At 37.8% G+C, this 20036-nt stretch overlaps 2 protein-coding genes across 3 annotated transcripts; one reads left to right on the forward strand and one right to left on the reverse strand.

Annotated features, from left to right (window-relative positions):
• The first annotated feature begins 1542 nt into the window (after positions 1 to 1542).
• Positions 1543 to 2470, forward strand: LOC114283640 (uncharacterized). The gene has a single exon (XM_028226503.2). The coding sequence runs from the start codon at positions 1636 to 1638 to the stop codon at positions 2227 to 2229; it is 594 nt and encodes a 197-aa protein (XP_028082304.1). The 5' UTR covers positions 1543 to 1635; the 3' UTR covers positions 2230 to 2470.
• Positions 2471 to 4801: 2331 nt separating this feature from the next.
• On the reverse strand, positions 4802 to 9266 carry LOC114283656 (GDSL esterase/lipase At4g10955). 2 transcript variants are annotated; one of them, XM_028226525.2, is made up of 4 exons: positions 9035 to 9266; positions 7385 to 7490; positions 6682 to 6768; positions 4802 to 5958 (listed from the first exon to the last, which is right to left on the reverse strand). In XM_028226525.2, the coding sequence occupies exons 3-4, from the start codon at positions 6753 to 6755 to the stop codon at positions 4986 to 4988; spliced, it is 1047 nt and encodes a 348-aa protein (XP_028082326.2). In that variant the 5' UTR covers positions 6756 to 6768; positions 7385 to 7490; positions 9035 to 9266; the 3' UTR covers positions 4802 to 4985. The 2 variants fall into 2 exon arrangements, with proteins under 2 accessions (XP_028082326.2, XP_028082327.2); XM_028226526.2 differs by lacking the exon at positions 6682 to 6768 and having other exon boundaries at positions 9035 to 9256.
• Between the last annotated feature and the right edge of the window lie 10770 nt (positions 9267 to 20036).

Consider the following 20036-nt stretch of genomic DNA (forward strand, 5'->3'; position numbering starts at 1 on the left):
CGTCGTCGCCGGACGTGAGGGTAGATAGGTGCTGTCTTGCGCGCTGGACTTCTCTACGTGCGCGTTGGAATCTCCACCCTTATAACTTCTGGTGATTGAGATGGACGGAGTACGCCGCTGGCTCTGACTGCCTGAACGGCAGGGTTGGGTGCGCTTACTGTGGTCTCTCACTCCAGCTACACCCTTCCCTTTGACATGCCGCTTAAGATCCTCTATCTCAACCGTCATTCGCCGGATGACGGCGTCTTGGTCCCTTAGCTTGTGTTCCAGTCGTCTGGCGTGCGATTCTCTCCGCCGCCGGTGACCGTCTGGACTCCGTAAATGACCAAAGCTTCTTCCGCGCTTATCTCGCGTGTCTCTTGAATGTCCTTTTGGAGAAGTCTCCAAGTCCGCCATAGGAGGGATGGCGGGATGTCCTTCTCTCCGTCTGCCTGACTCCAGGGTAACTCCGTCGATGGCAGACAACAGAATCTCGTCGTTGTTCGCCATGGACGACGATCAGATGAGCCTAGAAGACAAGGTTTTGTCTGTCAAGTTCCCACAAACGGTGCCAATTATACGGGGAGCAAATATTCAGGCAAGCCCGTACTCCTTTCTTCCAAGCTCCTGTCTGTCCGATCGACCTGCGAGCACAACGGCGGTGAGCTACCCTACGGTGTGTGGTCGGAAAACCCCTCCGACGATCAAGTTAGCACACACACACAGGGATAGATAGAGAGGAGAGAGTTGAGTGTAAGTGTATATCTCACCAAATGTTCATCTGTCTTCGCATGGGGGGGCGTGCAGACTCGCTTATATACCTTCTGCGTCCCAAATCTACTCTCATTAGTCTCTCGACATGTGGTGCTGCTATCCCATCTGTCAACACAAATCTAGCTGATCATTACTTAACCAAACTGCCAGTCCACACTATTGGGATCTCGGCAACCGGGCTACATCATCTCGACTGCCAACGGCCGTGTTACACAACAAGCTAGAGTGCTCCGCTCGCCGAGCTCAACGACGACCGAGCTCGGTTGCATTTTGGCATAGCTGAGCTGAAAACTGGTCGAGCTTGTCAACCGAAGACCTTTCCAGCCGGGTTGGAAGCGTGAACCATGGGAACAGGACCGACTTCCATTATCTCGGCCAAATTACCCAATTAGCTCGGTTCCCACATAAACAAGCCAAGTAGCTTGGTCCTAGCATGTCCTGGGCCATTACCGATCACAACCCTCTCCGGCTAAGCCCAAGCTACCACGACTCACAACATGTTCGGCCCATAATCTGTCCGGTCATTATCACGGCCCAATCTAGCTCATAAATTTTCCTATCAGACTCAAAATATAAATAAGTGAATAAAAATTTTTTTAAGGCAAAATCCTTTAAGATTTACATTTAACGTAAAAAATATATTTAAATCTTACAAATTTGACTTTGAGGTTGAGTTCACCTGCTTTACAGCTTAGGAACTGATTTTTTTTTTATTTTAATATTCGTATTTTCAATTGAAAAAAAAAGAAAAAAGAAGTAGTAACATTTTATATACATTCCCATCACTAGATCCAAACAAACTTACCACTTTTTATCTCTATTGAGACGCGCACACACCCCTCCGACTCTCACTCGGTGGTGGATAGGATAGGATAGATAGATATGAGCAAACCACGGCACAAACCACCATCTGGCCGTACAAACCTCGCATCATGCATCGTCGCCACAATCTTCTTGATCTTCGTAATCATCATCATCCTTATCGTGTTCTTCACCGTATTCAAACCCAGAGACCCCCAAATCTCCGTCAACGCCGTCCAACTCCCCACCTTCTCCCTCGCTAACGGCACCGTCAACTTCACGTTCTCCCAATACGTCTCCGTCAAGAACCCCAACAGAGCTGTGTTCACCCACTACGACAGCACACTACAGTTACTGTACTCCGGCAGCCAAATCGGCTTCATGTTCATACCCGCCGGCAAGATCGACGCCGGCCGGACCCAGTACATGGCGGCGACGTTTTCCGTGCAGTCGTTTCCGATGGCGGCGGCGGCAGCGCCAGAGAATGTCGGTCCGAATGTGACGGACGGTTTGAACGGGTTTCGGGTCGGACCTACGATGGAGATCGAGTCGAGGATGGAGATGGCGGGGAGGGTGAGGCTGTTGCATTTCTTTGCTCATCATGTGGAGGCAAAATCTCAGTGTCAAGTAGCTATTTCTGTGAGTGATGGATCTGTATTGGGTTTTCATTGCTAGTTTTTTTTTGGTTGTTGAATTTGGTGAAGTGTATAAAGAATTTTGTTGATTTATGTTTTGAATTTTTTTTAGGTGGGTCTTGATTTTAGCCAAGTGGGTTTGGATTTGTCTCCGTGATCTACATTTGAGTTCATTAGTAAGTTCAAAATTTATGAAGCTCTTACTACTCAATTGTGAGCTGACTGGTGTGATTAGATTGTTGTAAGTGTTCATAAATGAAGGAATTGTAGATTGAAATTAATGAGTTAGTGAGGAGCTTTTTGAGGAAGCTCCTTTACCGGAGTTGATAACTTGAGAATGTGGCCGGAGGAGGGAGAGTAATGAAAGTGAAGAAAAAGCAGGGCTAGTTTTGAAGTGGTGTTAGTTGGGTTAGGTCAGTGGCTGGTGGGTCTGGAAAGTTAGTCCTCCTGGTCTATGGGGTGGTGGTGGTCGTGATGGACCCACAATCACATGATGCACCGAAAAATAAAAGTAAGGGCTGGAATTGTGAAAACGTTTTGGGACTTAAAAAAAAAAAAAAAAAAAAAAAAAAAAAAAGCATTCACAATTTTATCACAATGATATATTAACATACATGTCAATTTTTAATTTATTATATATTTTATTTTTTTTATCATATTATCGTAGATAAATTTTTAAGTTAAATATGGTCTCGTTGAAAAGTTAATTATTTTAATAAATTATTTTAATTTTTAACTATTTTAATAGATTAAAATAATTATATTTAGGGAGAGGATTGAATTTTTTTATAATTAGATTTAATATTTATAAAAAAAATAATTATTATAAATTTAATATAATATTTTATTTATTAATTATTTTAATTTATTTTACCCTTTTATAAATTTTAATAAAAAAATAGTCCACACCCAACTTGCTAAACACCTGACTTTCTAGCATTACTCACTGGAATTGTATTTCCATGATTGAATTTATTGAAGACTTTGGGATTGAAGACTTTGGGATTCGAGCAAAGATTTCTCTTTACCGGTTTCTTAGGATCATAAATACAGTTTTAAAATAGGGGGAATATCACATAAATGGAGAGTGTGAAAAAAAATTATAAATTAATAACAAAAAAAATTATAGATATTAATAATTAAATTTGTAAATTATTTAATAAATTTGTTTGTTTGTTTGTTTGTTTGTTTGTTTTTTTTTTTTTCTGATTCCACTGGGAAGCAATAACCCTTCTAAAATATTACTAACATAAAAATAATAATTTTTACAGTATTATATTTAAATAATTTTCTTCTCTCGAATCTTCTAAATGGATTTCTGATCAGTAAGAAATTATTTTTTTACCAGTCAAAATTAGTTTTTTATTAGCTAGGAATCCATTCGGAAAAAAAAATTGTGTGGATGAATTATTTTTATTAAGAGTTTTGCTAAAATGAACTATTGAGGTACAAGGAAAAAGAAAACTTGAATAAGAAAAGATAATTTTTACTGACATTCTTTTCATGACTTTTTTAAAAATAATTCCAACATTTAACCATGCTCTATGAGCACTCTTTCTAACACTAGCCTTTTATTATTTAAATTAATTGTAGTAACTATCAATGTGGAGCGTAATTTGTACTTACCCTACTCTAATTGAGAAGAAGCATAAATAATCATCAAAAATGTGAAGCACAAAAAGTAAATGTAATAGAGATGAAATTTTAAGAATTAATTACAAAATTAAATTTCTAATTACAACTTTAATCCCTTTCAACTCTCACTGCCTACTCAAGTCCCTCTGCCACCCTTCTCCGCCACCACCCCTAGCCCTTCCCAATCCCTTCCACATATCCCTAGCTCCCCTACAAACTCATTTGCCTAACTCCTTTCCCTGCCAACACAGGAACATCCTCACCCTCTCTTCCAACCACTATCACAAAGCCTTTTTTTGAAATCCTAGATCTTCATGATCTCTTTTACGGTGGTAGTACAGTGGTAGTGGCATGGAAGGAAACTAAGGTGGGGGGAGGAGCTAGGAATGGATGAAAGGGATTCTAAGAAGTTGAAATGGGTTGGAAGTGGCGGCGACAACGGGAAAAGAGGCTGGTGGCAAGAGGCTATAGAAGATGGGGGAAGGAGGAAGAGAGCAGAGAGATGGAAGGGAAAAACATAATTTAAAACATGTTTTTGTAATTAACTTCTAAGCTTCCATCCATGTTACAATTATTATTGATACTCCACATTTTCTAATAATTTATATTTTTTTTCCTGCCATTCTTCCATTTTTTAAAGTATTCATTTCTAAGAATGGTCATTATCCCACATAATACGGTAATTATTCAGTAATCTCAAAATATCATAAGTGATTACCTATGTAATTCTTCAAATCAATCATGTAACAAAGAATTTTATAGGCTCCATGCTAACTCATTTTCATGAGGTAGTTGAGAGAATTTTCCCACCTAGGTAGGTCTTATTCTCCATGTATTTATTAGAATTTTTCTCTCTCATTTTGAGTATTTGATCATTAAGCTTCATTGTAATATTGCATATGAATCAAATAAAATAAAAAAATGTAGTTACTGAAGACTAAATGCAAACACGAGATGAATCTCTAATACACAAAGTATTGACAAAGGGATACTCTCAGTTTTACCACAACCAATACATCAAAGTTTACATGTCTCAGACAAATTGAACAGGGGAATACATAGGAACATAAATGCTTCATCATCACCCATTACAAAGTAATCCAAAAAACAATCCACCAGTGCCCCAAACACAAGGTAAATCCCAACAAACTGTGACTAGCACTATCTGTAGCTGTAAACCTTAGACTGCAAGTTCAGATCAGGTCTCCACCACTGGTGAATTCCATGAGCTTGTTTCATGTCTTGAGCAGGAAATAAATTAACTACTAGATTTGCCGAAGGAATGAGGTGCAGCGGCTCTTCTGACTCCTTCCCCATCGCACTCATAACAAGACCCCCAAGTGAGTTCTGGGTCGCCAACCTCTCGACAACTCCTGCTCCAATCTCCTCCATCTTCTTCCTGTGTTCAAAATACCCAATATACTCCGAGCAAATGTGATCATCCGGATGAACAAATAAACATGGGACCCACGCAGACAAAGCCATAAACGGATCTTCTGATAGATTCCTCCGCTGCCGAGCCTTCAGAGCAACAGTGAATCCTGCAGCGATAAAACTGCTTGCAATTCGGATCCCTTGTTTCACTTTCTTATCTTTAATTCTCTCAATCGGAGCAGAAAGGAATGGAGAATTAAAGAGAAAAGCTTCAAGAAAAATTCGTGTCTTGGCCATAGTCTTTCCAGCAAGCATTGCCATGGCTGCCCCCAAGGAATGGCCGGCTAACAAGGTATTCGAGTTTCCAAATGCTGCAACTGTGTTCCGCACAGCTCGCATGGCAATCTCGAAGCGAGATGTCTGATGAAGCCCATTTCTGATGATGTGGATGTCCAATTGAAGATCCCGTAAAAAAGCATCGCCTTTGGTTAGGGTGCCTCGGAAGGCAATTACATAAAGTGGAGTTCCATTTATTAACAAGTGGCTGCAGTCGGATGCTGGTTTAAATTCATAGATGGCACCAAAGATGGAGTGGTCAGCATCATCTACAAGCTGACTATGTAGTCGGAAATGGAAGAACTCCCACCAAGGAGGAGCAAGAGCTTCAGGCCCTTGCCTATTCTCCTGGCGGTCCCGCTCCAAAATGTAGACACCCTGAACCAAACAGGCAGCGATAGACCTTCTGTGATCCGCATTTTTCCTGCATCAGATAAGCACAGTAATTACATTCCCTAGTTTCCTGGCTCATAGATAGGAAAAAGCCTCCTCTATAACAACTCCAGCAGAAACAAGGTTTAATTTTTCATTAGTAATGCAATGTATAAATGACTTTCTTACCTGATTTTCTTATCACTAGATAATAAAGTAGTGGAGCCCCCATTATTAAATTCATGTGGGATTCGTTGCCTTTGTGTCTAGTGAAAAAATAAAACTACACCTTGTAAGAAATCCTTCTATGTAGAGACTTTTCCATTTTTCATTCATGGATCAACGTCAGTTCTAGAAGGAATCATATAAGACACATCAAAACATAAATGGACAATTTATAGAAAGACATCAAAATCAGCAGTAATTTCAATATGTCAAAGTTCCCTATCGATTGTGGACATGGATTCAGCTGTCATCCTTCAATGTCCATGAAGAAATTCTAGGAAGTATATGTATTTTTTAGTGCAATAGGTAATATTTATCTTAATCAATCCCTTTTTTTTTGTTTTCTTTTTTTTGTGGGTGTGTATCTTCTGAAAAGAAGAGAAGAAAATCAATATCAATTATTAAGTCATAACATAATGGCCACCACAGTATACACAATTCCAAGTAAAAATGACCTACATGCCAATTAGATTGAGTGCATGTTTGACACACTCTAAAAAGATAAAAAGTTAAAAAGTTACCAAAAAAGTCAAAAAATTCATCTTTTTACCTTGTTTGGGCAGGAATGTATGTCTGAAAATTCAGACGGCAAAAAGACAATTTTTCCCCTTCCAGCTGTGGCATCCTATCACCCTATCTATACACGTGGCACACGTTTGGGCCACGCAAAATTTGCAGCAGTATGTAAAAAAAAAAAATTTGAAATGCAAAAGCTGCTAGGTGCTGCAGCTTTGTCGGAGGTCCACTCAAGGGTAAAAATGTAATTTTGCTATTTACTACAATATTTTAATATATATTTTTTCGTACAAAGTCAAAAAGTTATCCCAAACATACATATTTTTTTCCTCTACTTTTTTTATCATAAAGTCAAAAAGTGCACTTATATAATTCATACCAAACAATCCCAAATAATCTATGCGCCATAGAAATCCCAAAGTCAAACATACAATCCAGTGGCAATTTTACCGAAATTTTGTCAAAAATTCAAAGACATCCCTGATAGAAGTAGAACATGCACCAAACTTGCAACGGATGGCATTTCTCCAACCTGTTAGTTGATTTTAATAAATGTGGATTTTAAGTTTAGATCAAGTAAGCCGTGCCAATGTCTTCTCAAGATTTCAGACTTGCACTATGCTCTTCTCTAAACATGGTTTCTTCTTGGGAAGACATTGGCACACACTCCCAAGTCCACCTCTCAAAATCCTTCAACCTCAAAATTCCATAATAATGTAGGGAGAAAAAGGTCTTACCAGTCAACATAAGTCAGGTGCAGGGGTCCTGAAAGGTTGAAATGTTCCCTCTCTGAGGCCATCACACGTCAGTCCTGATTATCTCTTCTGTATATCAGAAACTTTTCTGCATAGCACAAAGTAACCAATCAGTCAACAAACATTATTTTCAATATAGTTAGGATACATATAAACATATCCCTTCATAAGAAGTTCTAGAAACATTCTAAACCCCTCGACATTAGGCCTATATTTCATTCATCAAGCAATCAAATTTGGGTACCAAATTTTAGACACCATTGCATTGATAGAAGAATAAGATACCATGAAAGGTAGTGTCCTCAGCAGTCAAAGTGCCCAAATATCGCCCATACCACTCAGTTTCCAACTTCATGCCATGCTAGCTAATTTTGGGTAGTTTGCCTTCACTACTTGACAAACAATAATGCTAGGGTGACCAAATTTGGGTGTATCTCCAATACATTGGTTTAATAGACCCCACTTTCATGGTAATCTTATACTAATGTTGGGTTAAGAATTATCAAAAAATCATAATCTGCAAAAAATTCTGATCCTTCAGTTTTAAATCAAGCTCATATTTTCAAGTAAACAAGCAGAACTTGCATAGTTTCTCATGTCGGAGCCAGCATAATCAAACAACGAAACACCATCCAGAAAGGAGAATGATGCATGGGGGTTTGCTGACTGGCACCATTAGATGGGACAATTGTCAGTTAACATTTCTGCAAATTCTTGAACTGTTAAATTAATAGAAATAAAGCAGGGTTCACATTCTCATTCTTGTACTCTGAAAATTAGCTTCTAAGGAGGAACCTTTTATATACTATACTTTCAGATTGACAAATCTTGCAAAATTATAGTTAGTGTGTTAAGTCTCAGTAGAGTAATATTATTAAATTTCAGGAACCACCTACTAAAATAGCTTTCGAGGGCCTTTTTATACACTAATATCAAAGTTTAAATGCGTGTGTCTTGGGCGTAATGTAGCTTGTCCATGTCAAGTGAGCACAGATCCTTAATTTCGACCTAGTCTTAAAAATGTGACCCAATTTCACAGTGCTGAAAAGACTACTTTTTTGAGTCTCAAACCAAGATCAATAGCAGGAAGGAACACGTATACAATTCCATCAAACATCAGTACAAGACCATTTGCGTACCGTGGCCAAAGTTCAATAATACAAGAAATCATATCAGCATCATCCAAACAACTAATACTTTCTTAAACACATACATATTCCTTAGAAATGTAGATGAAATATAAGAAAATCGCAATCTCACCGAATTGCACAGACAGAGAGAGAGAGAGAGAGAGAGAGAGACTGAGAAAAGAGCCCCCGAATAATCGAAAATGCGAATGTACTCTCTCCTTCAATGGATGGATCGAACTTTACTTTGTCACAAAAATTAGAAACAAAAACAATAAAAAAAGAAAAAAGAAAACTTGTAATAATCGATCGAACATGTAAAATAGAATTTACAAAATGCAAGATGATGAATTTCAAAAAATATAAACAAATAAAAAATCAAAGCTTAAAAATTTCAGTGTAAATAAGCAATAATCACCAATTCAGAATTAGGTTAAAAAACACTGCATATACATAATCATATTATACAAGTATGATATATAATGTTACAGAAAAGAAAATGTACCTTGATAAGTTGCAATGCACAGAGAGAGAGAGAGAGAGAGAGAGAGAGAGAGAGGTGGAGTTGTGACGAGTTGCAGGGCGTTTTTTATGGTGATCAATAATTGATTCCTTCGAGTTTCGGTTCTCTCTCTCTCTCTGTGTCTGAGTCGGAGAGACGAAGAGAGAGGTTGAAGTGTCGTTCTCTCGATCAGAATTAAAAAAAAAAATGGCGATTCAACTGTATACCGTACATTTTTACAAATATACGTAGGTTATGTATGGAGGGTTTGACAAAGACCTTTTTTAATTTTTTAAGTTAAAATAATTAATAAAATAAAATATAACATTAAATTCATAGTTATTTTATTTTTTCTCACAAATATCATATCTAATTATAAAAAAATTTAACTATCTTTCTAAATATAAAAATTTTAGTCTATTAAAATAACTAAAAATTAAAATAACCTATTAAAATAACAACTTACCAAACACCTATTATATTTTATCACAGTAATGCTGGATGTCTCAAAAGTTTTATTAAAATTTTTACCAAATACTTTTATATGGTTGTAAGACCTATATCATATGGGTTTCATGTGGGTCACATATTTATGTGACACATTTAATAGAATTTTTGGTATTTTTAATATTTTTAATTTTACAAATATATATATATATATTTACAAATATACTATGTTAATTTATAAAATTTTAAAAAATCACAACTTAAATATATTTATAAGAATTTATATAATTTTATAAAATAATTTATATATATTTATAAAAATTTATACAAAGACACATGATACACCTAAACTCTTCCCATCAAAAATAAATAAATAAATAAATAATTATCGTATAGGAGTATTAGATTTACGGGAAATTGATATTGCCAAGGCTTACCTAAAATCTGAGAAAAGAATTGTTTACGTACGACGTCCTTTTCTTCAACCATAATTATTTAGCTCTTAATAAAGCAACGAAAGCAACTGGTAGTTGCTGGGCCCCCACCCACGGGTCGCCTCCGCGTCATTTACATTTGAATTTGACATTATAAATTCCGACAATGCTACGTAACTCAAATTTTGTGGCTCAAAAGTGATTTAAATAGCCAAAATGATATCGTTTTGAATACAGAACAACATAAAAATGGCCAAAACGACGTCATTTTGGCCATTTGAGCCACTTTTGAGCCACAAAATTTGAGCCACAAAATTTGAGTTACGAGACATTTTCCTATAAATTCTAAGACCGGATTGTTTTCAGAGTCGGGATAGAAGGGATACTTAATGTGGAGGTTGACAGTGAGAAAATTAAGTGAAATTATGTTTATTTTGATGATAATTATTAATATAATAATTGTTAAATTATTTTTATATAAAATAATAAAATAAATAAAAAATTATAAAAAATTAAATATTAATATTTTAAAAAAAATTCTCAATATATAAAAAATTAAAAAATTTCTAATCCCCTTACTATTTTTCTAATACCATCTCCACCTCCTCCATCTCAATCTCCCTTCCAACCTCCATCTTTATCACCTCCACCATCCTAATCACCCTCCCAACTCTACAAATAAACACAACACTAAATAACCACACCTCCATTCTAATCCCCTCCCATCTATTTAATCCCAAAACAAACGGATCCTAAGAAAATTACAAATAAGTGGTAGTTTGAGAAAATAATTATTAATTCATAAAAAAATTTAAAATTTTAATTATTAATAGTTATAAAATTAATTATTAATTTGTAATTATTTTTTACAAAGACTAGTGAAGTGGTATTTCCCCAAAATTGTATTTGGTTAATTCCTCTTGGCATTATTATTTTTTATGTTTATTTTATTATAGGGGTAATTCATAGAGGTGCCCAAAGGGTGGGAAATTTTGGATAGGCAGTTGGATTTGGCCCACGTTTGTAAAGTTTTAGGAATTTGGAGAGTAAAGGAGATGGAGGTTAGGTGGGTTGATGGTAAAGGAAATGGGCCAAGTAAATTTCGAATGTTGGGGCCAAGCTAGATAATAGGCTTGAGTCGTGGGCGGGGTTAGGTGGAATGAGAACGATATCCTTGATTAGGGCAAGGATCGTAGCCGAGCTATGTCGGCGCTTCAGGGATAAACCGGCCTAAATCGTGCAAGATTGCACGAAGTTTGACCAAGCTGTGGGATCATGGAGTGAATTGGGCTAAGGAAGCCCATCGCGACGGTCTGGCCAGAGTTAAGTCGGTCTTGAAGATGACTAGGTTAGACCGACTTGAATTAGCTCGGAATATGGACTTGTGGAGTGAGCACACTTAAGGATTTCATAAGTGATTGCTCGACTAGAACATTCTATGTGGCTTAGTGGAGTATGACAAGGAATCTGCCTCAAGTATGCATCAATACCTTTTGGCAGTTTGGCCAACGTTGTTTGGCAGTATTGACGCGGACACGTGTGAAGAAGAGAGAAGATAGTATTATCACGTGTCCAGAAAAAGGACAACAGAGATAGTGCATGCACAAGTTATATAAGCTCTGCGGCACCTTCATGCAAAAAATATGTAATTTCTACTTACACTAGTTATCTGTCACGACCCAAACCCGCTCCTATGGGTTTAGCACCATAACTGGCCAGTAATCCGTGATTACCGAAGGTCTGCTTAATAGTAATAACAGTAATACAGAGTACAGGGGTTGGCGGAAGCCAAAACAGTAATTGAAAGATGTCCAATAAGCTGTGACAGTCTGTATGCAAAAAGACTTTTCATACATATTCACATTCAGAACCAAAACAGTATATAAATATATATATATATACAAGCATTCAGGTTAGGGACCAAATCCCTACCATAACAGTACAGTACAAGTCTATACAGTCTATACAAAACAGAGATAGAAAAGGGGAATCTAAAACACCCCGAAGCAGCCCTAGCTTGAAGGACTCGGAACCTCTCAGTGAGGCACAGTGGTTGGCTTGACAAAAAAAAGAATTTAACCCAACGCTCCTAGATCCGATCCTGTGCCTGGACACCTACATATATATATAAACAGTAAGCTAAAGCCTAGTGAATAACATATGCGTAAAGAGGTTAAGAATGAATGTCCTTTCAGTCATTAAACAGTCATATCAATCATTTAGAAACCATAACAGTTATAAGTGGTATATCCAATAGCAAAACAGTACAGTAGGTCTTAACAGACCGAACAGTCAGTTGATGGCCATCATAACAATAAACAGTAGTGGTTCCAACATGGGAACCGACAAAGATCTCTGTGACAGTAGCAGTACAGTAACAGTACAAGAACAGTAAATTGCTATGATACCACGAGTACAGTTCATCAATAGGACATCATTCATTCAGTAAGAAATATCATTTCAAAAAGCAGTACAGTAGATCATTCAGAAAATATTCATGATTGAACATATCTTTACAACATTGTTACTCACAGAGTTCTAGGCTACAGATAGGCTAGTGAGCGTCCTCGGATGCCAACCCTACACAGTTACAGGATGAACACACACTAAGTTGCACGTTTGGGAAACAATAACTTAGTCCCTATCTTGACTCGTTGTGGTTCTACATCAATAGCCTCATTAAGATGCCTTAAACTAGACCTAGGAATTCCTAGGATGAAATGAGGATGCAAATATGTACTTTAAAACACTTTTCAAAATTTTTAGAAAACAGGAGTCTCGCTCGAGCGTGGCTTTATACGCTTGAGCGGACATGCAGACAAAGGAGCTCCGCTCGAGCGTGACTTTCCTCGCTCGAGCAGACTACAAAAGTACTAGATGCATGAAATTCACGCTCGACGGGCACTCGACCCCCGCTCGAGCGTGAGACACAAGTCCTCGCTCGAGCGTGCATTCCCCCACTTGAGCGGATTGTAAACACATGCAAAGTATTGGATACACGCATTTCACGCTCGAGCGTTACTTTTCCCGCTCGAGCGGACTGAATGAACTTAGAGCGTACGCTCGAGCGTGAAGTTCCTCGCTCGAGCGTGGATCCAAAATCTGGAATTTCCAGATTTGTCTCCAAGCATGAAACTTAACATTTAAAGCATCAAATTCGATCCTTTTGGGCTAATTTTCTAGAAAACACTTTAAAACTCATATTATGACATGTTTCAAAGATCAATTTGCAAAATCAAAGCCCAAAGGTAGTTCAATTGAACCCATTTCCAAACAAAACCTCAAGAACATGATGTACATGCAACATGCATGAATTTAATCAACTTCAAAGCTTTTAATACAAGAACAAATGAGTCAATCCTTTCAAAAACATGCTGAATTCATGGACCAAAGCTAGAATATGGACATACATGTGAGGATTCTATGAAAACAACCTCAAAACTCACCAATGTATACATGCATGCATGATTTAAGCTTCAATTCAACATATTAGAACCAATTCTAGACTTAAATCACTAAAGACTCATTAACCATGCAAGGTACAACTAGAATTCATAATCAAGAAAATGAATGTCCTACCTTATGTCCTCAATTTCAAGTCTAGAAGCTCAATTATGCAATCTACTCTTCAATTTTTCTAATTTTCCAAGCAAAACTTGTTGAAACCAAAGCTCTCCTAACTCTCTCTCTCTCTAGTCGGTTATGGCCAAGAAGATGGAGAAGAAATGTTATGTCAAATATGTATGAAATGAAGAGAAGTGTTGGTCTAGCACTAGGCCACTAAGTGGCAAAATGGTAGATAAGTCCAACTAATGTAATTTAACATTATTTAATCCAATTTACTCATACCAAATCAAATTTCAATTAAACATACCATAAAATCACATAAATTAAAATGCTAATCAGTTTCGGGTTCGGCCGCCGATAAGGCCTTCAATTTGCAGTTTAAAACATAAAACATGAACAAATCATTTAGCAGTCAAACATATAGTTTTGGATTCAAGCTAATACACTCAATCAATCAGTTCAGAATTTCAGTCAATCAGTCACTTAACATGTTTAATCATAGATTAACACTAATCAGTGATGAGGGTTGTCACAGTCTTCCCTCCTTACAAAGAGTTTGGTCCTTCAAACTCGAATTACCTTCATTTTGGAAGAATATTGGATTTAGTGGGAACAATTCAGGATATCTCTTGATCATATTGTCTTCTCTTTCCCAAGTGGCATATACGCCACCATGGTTTTGCCAATCAACTTTCACTAACGGAATCTCTTTATTCCTTAACTTCTTGATCCGTCTATTTACAATCTGAATAGGCCGTTCTTCATAAGTGTAGTCATCACTTAGCATTACACGGGTAGGCCTAATAACATGAAAGGGATCCCGGACGTAATCCCTCAACATTGAAATATGGAACACGTTATGCATATGCTCCATTTCAGGAGGAAGCGCTACTTGATACGCCACCGGATTGATTTTCTCAATAATCTCATACGGTCCGACATATCTCGGCGCTAACTTACCCTTGACTCCAAAACGAGTCTGGCCTTTCATCGGTGTCACTTTAACAAAAACATGATCACCTACTTCATATTCTATGTCTCGCCTTCGGACATCCGTATAACTTTTCTGTCGGCTTTGTGCGGTTTTCAATCTCTGTTGAATCAGTTGCACTTTTTCGGTAGTTTCCTGTACAATCTCGGGCCCAAGCAAAGGCCCATTTCTGACTTCTGCCCAGCAAATTGGAGATCGACATTTTCTGCCATACAAAGCCTCGAAAGGCGCCATACCAATGCTTCAATGAAAACTGTTATTGTAGGCGAATTCGGCCAACGATAAGTGGCTTTCCCAATTTTCCTAAAAATCAAGGACACACATTCTCAGTAAATCCTCCAGAGTCTGGATGGTTCTTTCTGACTGGCCATCTATCTGAGGATGGTATGCACTACTCAGTCTCAGTTCAGTACCCAATGCTGTCTGTAGACTTTGCCAGAATCTCGATGTAAACTTCGAGTCCCTATCAGAAACAATGGATACAGGCACTCCATGCAATCTAATAATCTCATCAATATAGATTATAGCCAATTTGTTCGCATTATAAATTGTTTTGACAGGTAAGAAGTGAGCAGATTTAGTCAATCTATCAACAATAACCCAAATTGAGTCCATACCTTTACTGGAGCGAGGTAAACCAACAATAAAATCCATAGTGATATGTTCTCATTTCCACTCCGGTATCGGTAAGGGTTGCAGTAAGCCTGCGGGTCGTTGATGTTCAGCTTTAACTTGTTGGCAATGAAGACATTTCGATACAAAGTCAGCAATCTCTTTCTTCATTCCCGGCCACCAGAAATTCAATTTCAAATCTTGGTACATTTTCGTATTTTCTGGATGGATAGACAGTTTCGAATTGTGGCCCTCTTGCAGAATTCTTCTTTTCAGTTCAGAATCACTCGGTACACATAATATTCCCTGGAATTTCAACACATTGTTCTCAAATTTGAAACCCGGCCTTGGTTTAGATTCTCGTTCATCGATGATCTTCTTAAAGAAGTCATTTTGTTGCTATTTTTCTTTAATCTCTTCAATAAGTGCCGATTGAGCAGAAATAGCAGCTACTGTTCCACCTTGTTTACGCAAAACAATCTCAACTTCAAATTTTTCAAGGTCACATAGCAACTCTTTCTGTTTGGTGAGTAAACAGGCTAAATTTCCAATCGATTTTCGACTCAATGCATCGGCAACGGTGTTAGCTTTTCCTGGATGGTACAAAATTTGCAGATCATAATCCTTTATCAGTTCTAACCATTTCGGCTGTCTCATGTTCAGGTCTTTTTGTGTGAAGAAGTATTTCAAACTCTTGTGGTTTGTATACACCTCACATGTCGCCCCATAAAGGTAGTGACGCCAAATTTTCAATGCAAACACTACTGTAACAAGTTCCAAATCATGGGTCGGGTAGTTCTTTTCATGTGGTCTCAGTTGTCGAGAAGCATACGCAATCACTTTACCATTCTGCATTAAAATAATCCCAAACCCTTATAAGAAGCATCACTAAATATAGTATAACCATCCGTACCTGAGGGTAGAGTAAGAATCGGTGCAGTCACAAGTCGAGTCTTTAACTCTTGAAAGACTGATTCTCTCTAATCGGTCCAGTCAAATGATATCCCCTTTTGAGTCAATTGAGTCAATGGTAGGGCAATTTTGGAGAAGTCTTTGACAAACCTTCTATAATACCCGGCTAAGCCTAGAAAACTTCGGACTTCGATAACATTTATCGGTCTAGGCCAATTCACTACTGCTTCAATTTTCTGCGGATCAACTGAAATTCCATCCTTACTGATTACATGTCCCAAAAACATAACATTGTCAAGCCAAAATTCACATTTTGTCAGTTTGGCATACAGTTTCTGTTCTATTAGGGTCTGTAGGGCAATTCTCAAATGATGTTCATGTTCTTCCGTGCTTTTGGAATAAATTAAAATGTCATCTATGAAAACAACTACAAATTTATCAAGGTATGGTTTGAAAATTCTGTTCATAAGATCTATAAATGTAGCAGGTGCATTGGTAACTCCGAAAGGCATAACTAAGAATTCATAATGTCCGTACCTCGTTCGAAATGCAGTCTTTTCAATGTCCCCTATCTTGACTTTCAACTGGTGGTATCCAGATCTAAGGTCAATTTTAGAGAACACTTGGGCACCCTGTAACTGGTCAAATAAATAATCAATACGAGGCAATGGATATTTATTTTTCACTGTTACCTTATTCAGTTCACGATAGTCAATACAAAGTCTCAATGAGCTGTCCTTTTTCTTTACAAATAAAACTGGAACGCCCCATAGCAAAGTACTGGGCTTGATAAACTTCTTATCTAACAACTCTTGTAGCTGAACTTTCAGTTCTTTCAATTCGGTCGGTGCCATTCTGTAAGGAGCTTTAGATACTGGCTGTGTATCCGGAATCACATAAATGGTGAACTCAATCTCCCTATCAATCAAATCCCCTGGCAAATCATCTGGAAAAACATCTGGGAATTCTCTGACTATAGGAATACTGTTCACATCAGTTTTAGCATCAGTAGGTACAGTCAATACACAACACAGATACCCTTTACGTCCCTTTTTAATCAGTTTAAAAGCTTTCATGGATGAAATCAGATACGGGAGAGGTACTACACCCATTCCACTAAACACAAATTCAGGCAATCCAGGTGGACGGAAAACAACTTATTTTGTTACACAGTCTATGGTAGCATGATATTTTGTTAACTAGTCCATTCCCAATATCACATCAAAATGATCAATATTCAAAGGCAGTAAATCAATATACAAATGCGCATCTCCAACAATAATCTCACATGCAGGGTACATATAAGCACAAGTCATGGATCCCCCAACAGGTGAAGATACAACTAACAGATAATTCATAGGTTCCAATGGTCTATTCAATTTCCGTAAAAAAGCATGTGATACATATGAATGTGTAGACCCCGAGTCAATCAGAACATAAGCATTTTGAGCACAAATTAAGAGTATACCTGACACAACGGTCTCGGTATTCTGTACATCTCCCGGTACGAGTGCAAACACTCAGCCTTGCCTCATAGGCTCTTTTCCGGTAGCTTTCGGATTTGGTTTTGGTGGAGCAGTTGATGCTGCGGCGCTGGCTGCAGCTTTACTATTGCCCTGAGGAGCAGAAGGGCAATCTTTGACCATGTGGCCCACCTTGCCACACCTGTAACAAGCACTTGGAATTTTATAGCAAACCCCTTTATGTTTCTTACCACATTCAGAACAGGGCGGTGTGGAACCACTTCCCTGACTGGAATTGGTTGTTGACCCTGTATTTTGCTTTTTATTCAATGAACTGTTCCAGCCTTTCTTAAACTTGAAGCCTTGTCTCTTACCACGCCACTCGGTCGCTGGTGTTTCAGTCTATTTCAGTGCCTCGATGTTCGACTCAGCCATTATTGCTCGGTCAAGAACATCTACATATTTCAAGAGTTTCAAAACATTGATTTTATCAAGGATTTCAACATTAAGGCCGCCTTCAAACTTCCTGGCCTTTTTGTAATCGATATCCACCATGTGTGGTGCATATCTGGCAAGTTCAGTGAATTTCGATTCGTACTCAGCTACGGACATAGTGCCTTGTTTCAATTGTTCAAATTCAGTCATTTTTCGGTCCCTGAAACACTGTGAAAAGTATTTCTCAAAGAAGGCTCCCTTAAACTGAGCCTAATTCATGGCAGTATTGGTGTCGTGGACCAGCATCTACCACCTTCTGGCCTCTTCTTGTAAGGTAAAGATAGCCAGTAGAATTTTGTGTACTTCAGAATACGGAAAGACTTCAAAAAATTTCTCAGTCTCTAGGACCCATGCTTCGGCCTTTAGCGGTTCAAGGCCTCCTTGGAATGACGGTGGTTTCATTTTACTAAACTTCTGCGTTAGAGCAATTATATCATCATTCATATTCGGTTCCGGCTGTACCGAAGGAGGTGGGGGCTGTTGGTTCTGTTGTTGTAGCCTCAAGGCCTCAGTCAACATTTCAACTGTTCTTTCCAATCTCGTCATTCTGGCGTTAAATGATTCAGTTTCATCAATAGTTCTTGCATTCTTCATTTCACTATAGGCAATTATGGCAATAACAAACATAGGACGTTGCATACTTTAAACATATTAACACATTAGCACATATATTCATGTCATGGCCACACACACTTTTTCAATGCTCATGCAATACCCTATTTACTTTTCTAGGACATCCTATAGCTCATTTGGACACGTGTGTGCGGTATAACTCGTGGTTTGATATCGCTCTGATACCACTCTGCCACGACCCAAACCCGTCCCTATGGGTTTAGCACCGTAACCGGCCAGTAATCCGTGATTACTGAAGGCCTGCTTAACAGTAATAACAGTAATACAGAGTATAGGGGCTGGCGGAAGCCAAAACAGTAATTGAAAGATGTCCAATGAGCTGTGACAGTCTGTATGCAAAAAGACTTTTCATACATATTCACATTTAGAACCAAAATAGTATATACATATATATATACAAGCATTCAGGTTAGGGACCAAATCCCTACTATAACAGTACAGTACAAGTCTATACAGTCTATACAAAACAAAGACAAAAATGGGGAATCTAAAACACCCCGAAGCAGCCCTAGCTTGAAGGACTTGGAACCTCTCAGTGAGGCTGTAACAACCCTCATACTGTTTACCGACTTATGATTGATTATGACTGATAATTGAACTGATTAAAGTACTAAACTGACTGACTGAAATTGGAAACCGAATCGATTGAGTATATGTTAGTTAAATTGCATTCTATCTGTTTAACTGTATGATTATCTGTTCATGCTTATATGTTTAAACTGCTAATTGAAGGCCTTATCGGCGGCCGAATTAGAAACCGATTGATGTTCCTTGACCCTCGTAATTAATGTGATTTTATGGTGTATTTACCTGAAAACTGATTAGGTGTGATTGAATTAGATTAAAATGAGTTAATTGCAAAGTTTGCCGTAATTACCTAAATGCCACTTAAGTGGCCCACTACTTGGCTCATCCCATTACACTCATACATACACATTTCATCAGCTCATTCTTGAGCACAGCACCGACTAGAGAGAGAGATATAGAGAGTGAGAGGGAATTGAGTTGAGTTCGAGTTTATTGGTGGAATTGCTTGGTAATTGAAGTGTAGATTACTAATTTGAGCCTCTAGCCTTGCATTGGAGACCTAAGGTAGAGTAATTACTCTCTTGTTTGTGAATTGAGCTAGTTCTTGCATGATTCATGCTTCATTATAGAACTAAGTCATGTTTTGGTTCATCGTGGTTGAATTGAAGCTTAATTGTTGCATGCATGTTGCCATTCTTGAAGTTTTGAGGTTGTAGTTCATAATACCTCACATGCATGTCCATCTTTTGGTCATACTCCATGAGCTCATCTTGTTTTTGAAGGTTTGAGCTCTTTTGAATCAGCATTGAAGCTTTAAAAATGATTTAAGGTCATGCATGTCATGTTTGAGGATTGTTCTTGGAAAATGGTTTGAAATTGGGTTTGAATTAAACACTCTTGGGCTTTGATTTCTCAAATTGAGT

Source organism: Camellia sinensis, chromosome 11 (genome assembly GCF_055761805.1).
Source record: "Camellia sinensis isolate YWXY chromosome 11, ASM5576180v1, whole genome shotgun sequence".
NCBI classification, from domain to species: Eukaryota; Viridiplantae; Streptophyta; class Magnoliopsida; order Ericales; family Theaceae; genus Camellia; species Camellia sinensis.

What these genes read in the sequence shown, in the direction of transcription:
- LOC114283656 (XM_028226525.2), bottom strand. Translation starts at nt 6,755, where the DNA reads ATGCCACAGCTGGAAGGGGAAAAATTGTCTTTTTGCCGTCTGAATTTT. An exon ending in TACATTCCTGCCCAAACAAG is followed by an intron (nt 5,959 to 6,681) that starts GTAAAAAGATGA and finishes TATCTGATGCAG; the next exon opens with GAAAAATGCGGATCACAGAA.
- LOC114283640 (XM_028226503.2), top strand. Translation starts at nt 1,636, where the DNA reads ATGAGCAAACCACGGCACAAACCACCATCTGGCCGTACAAACCTCGCA.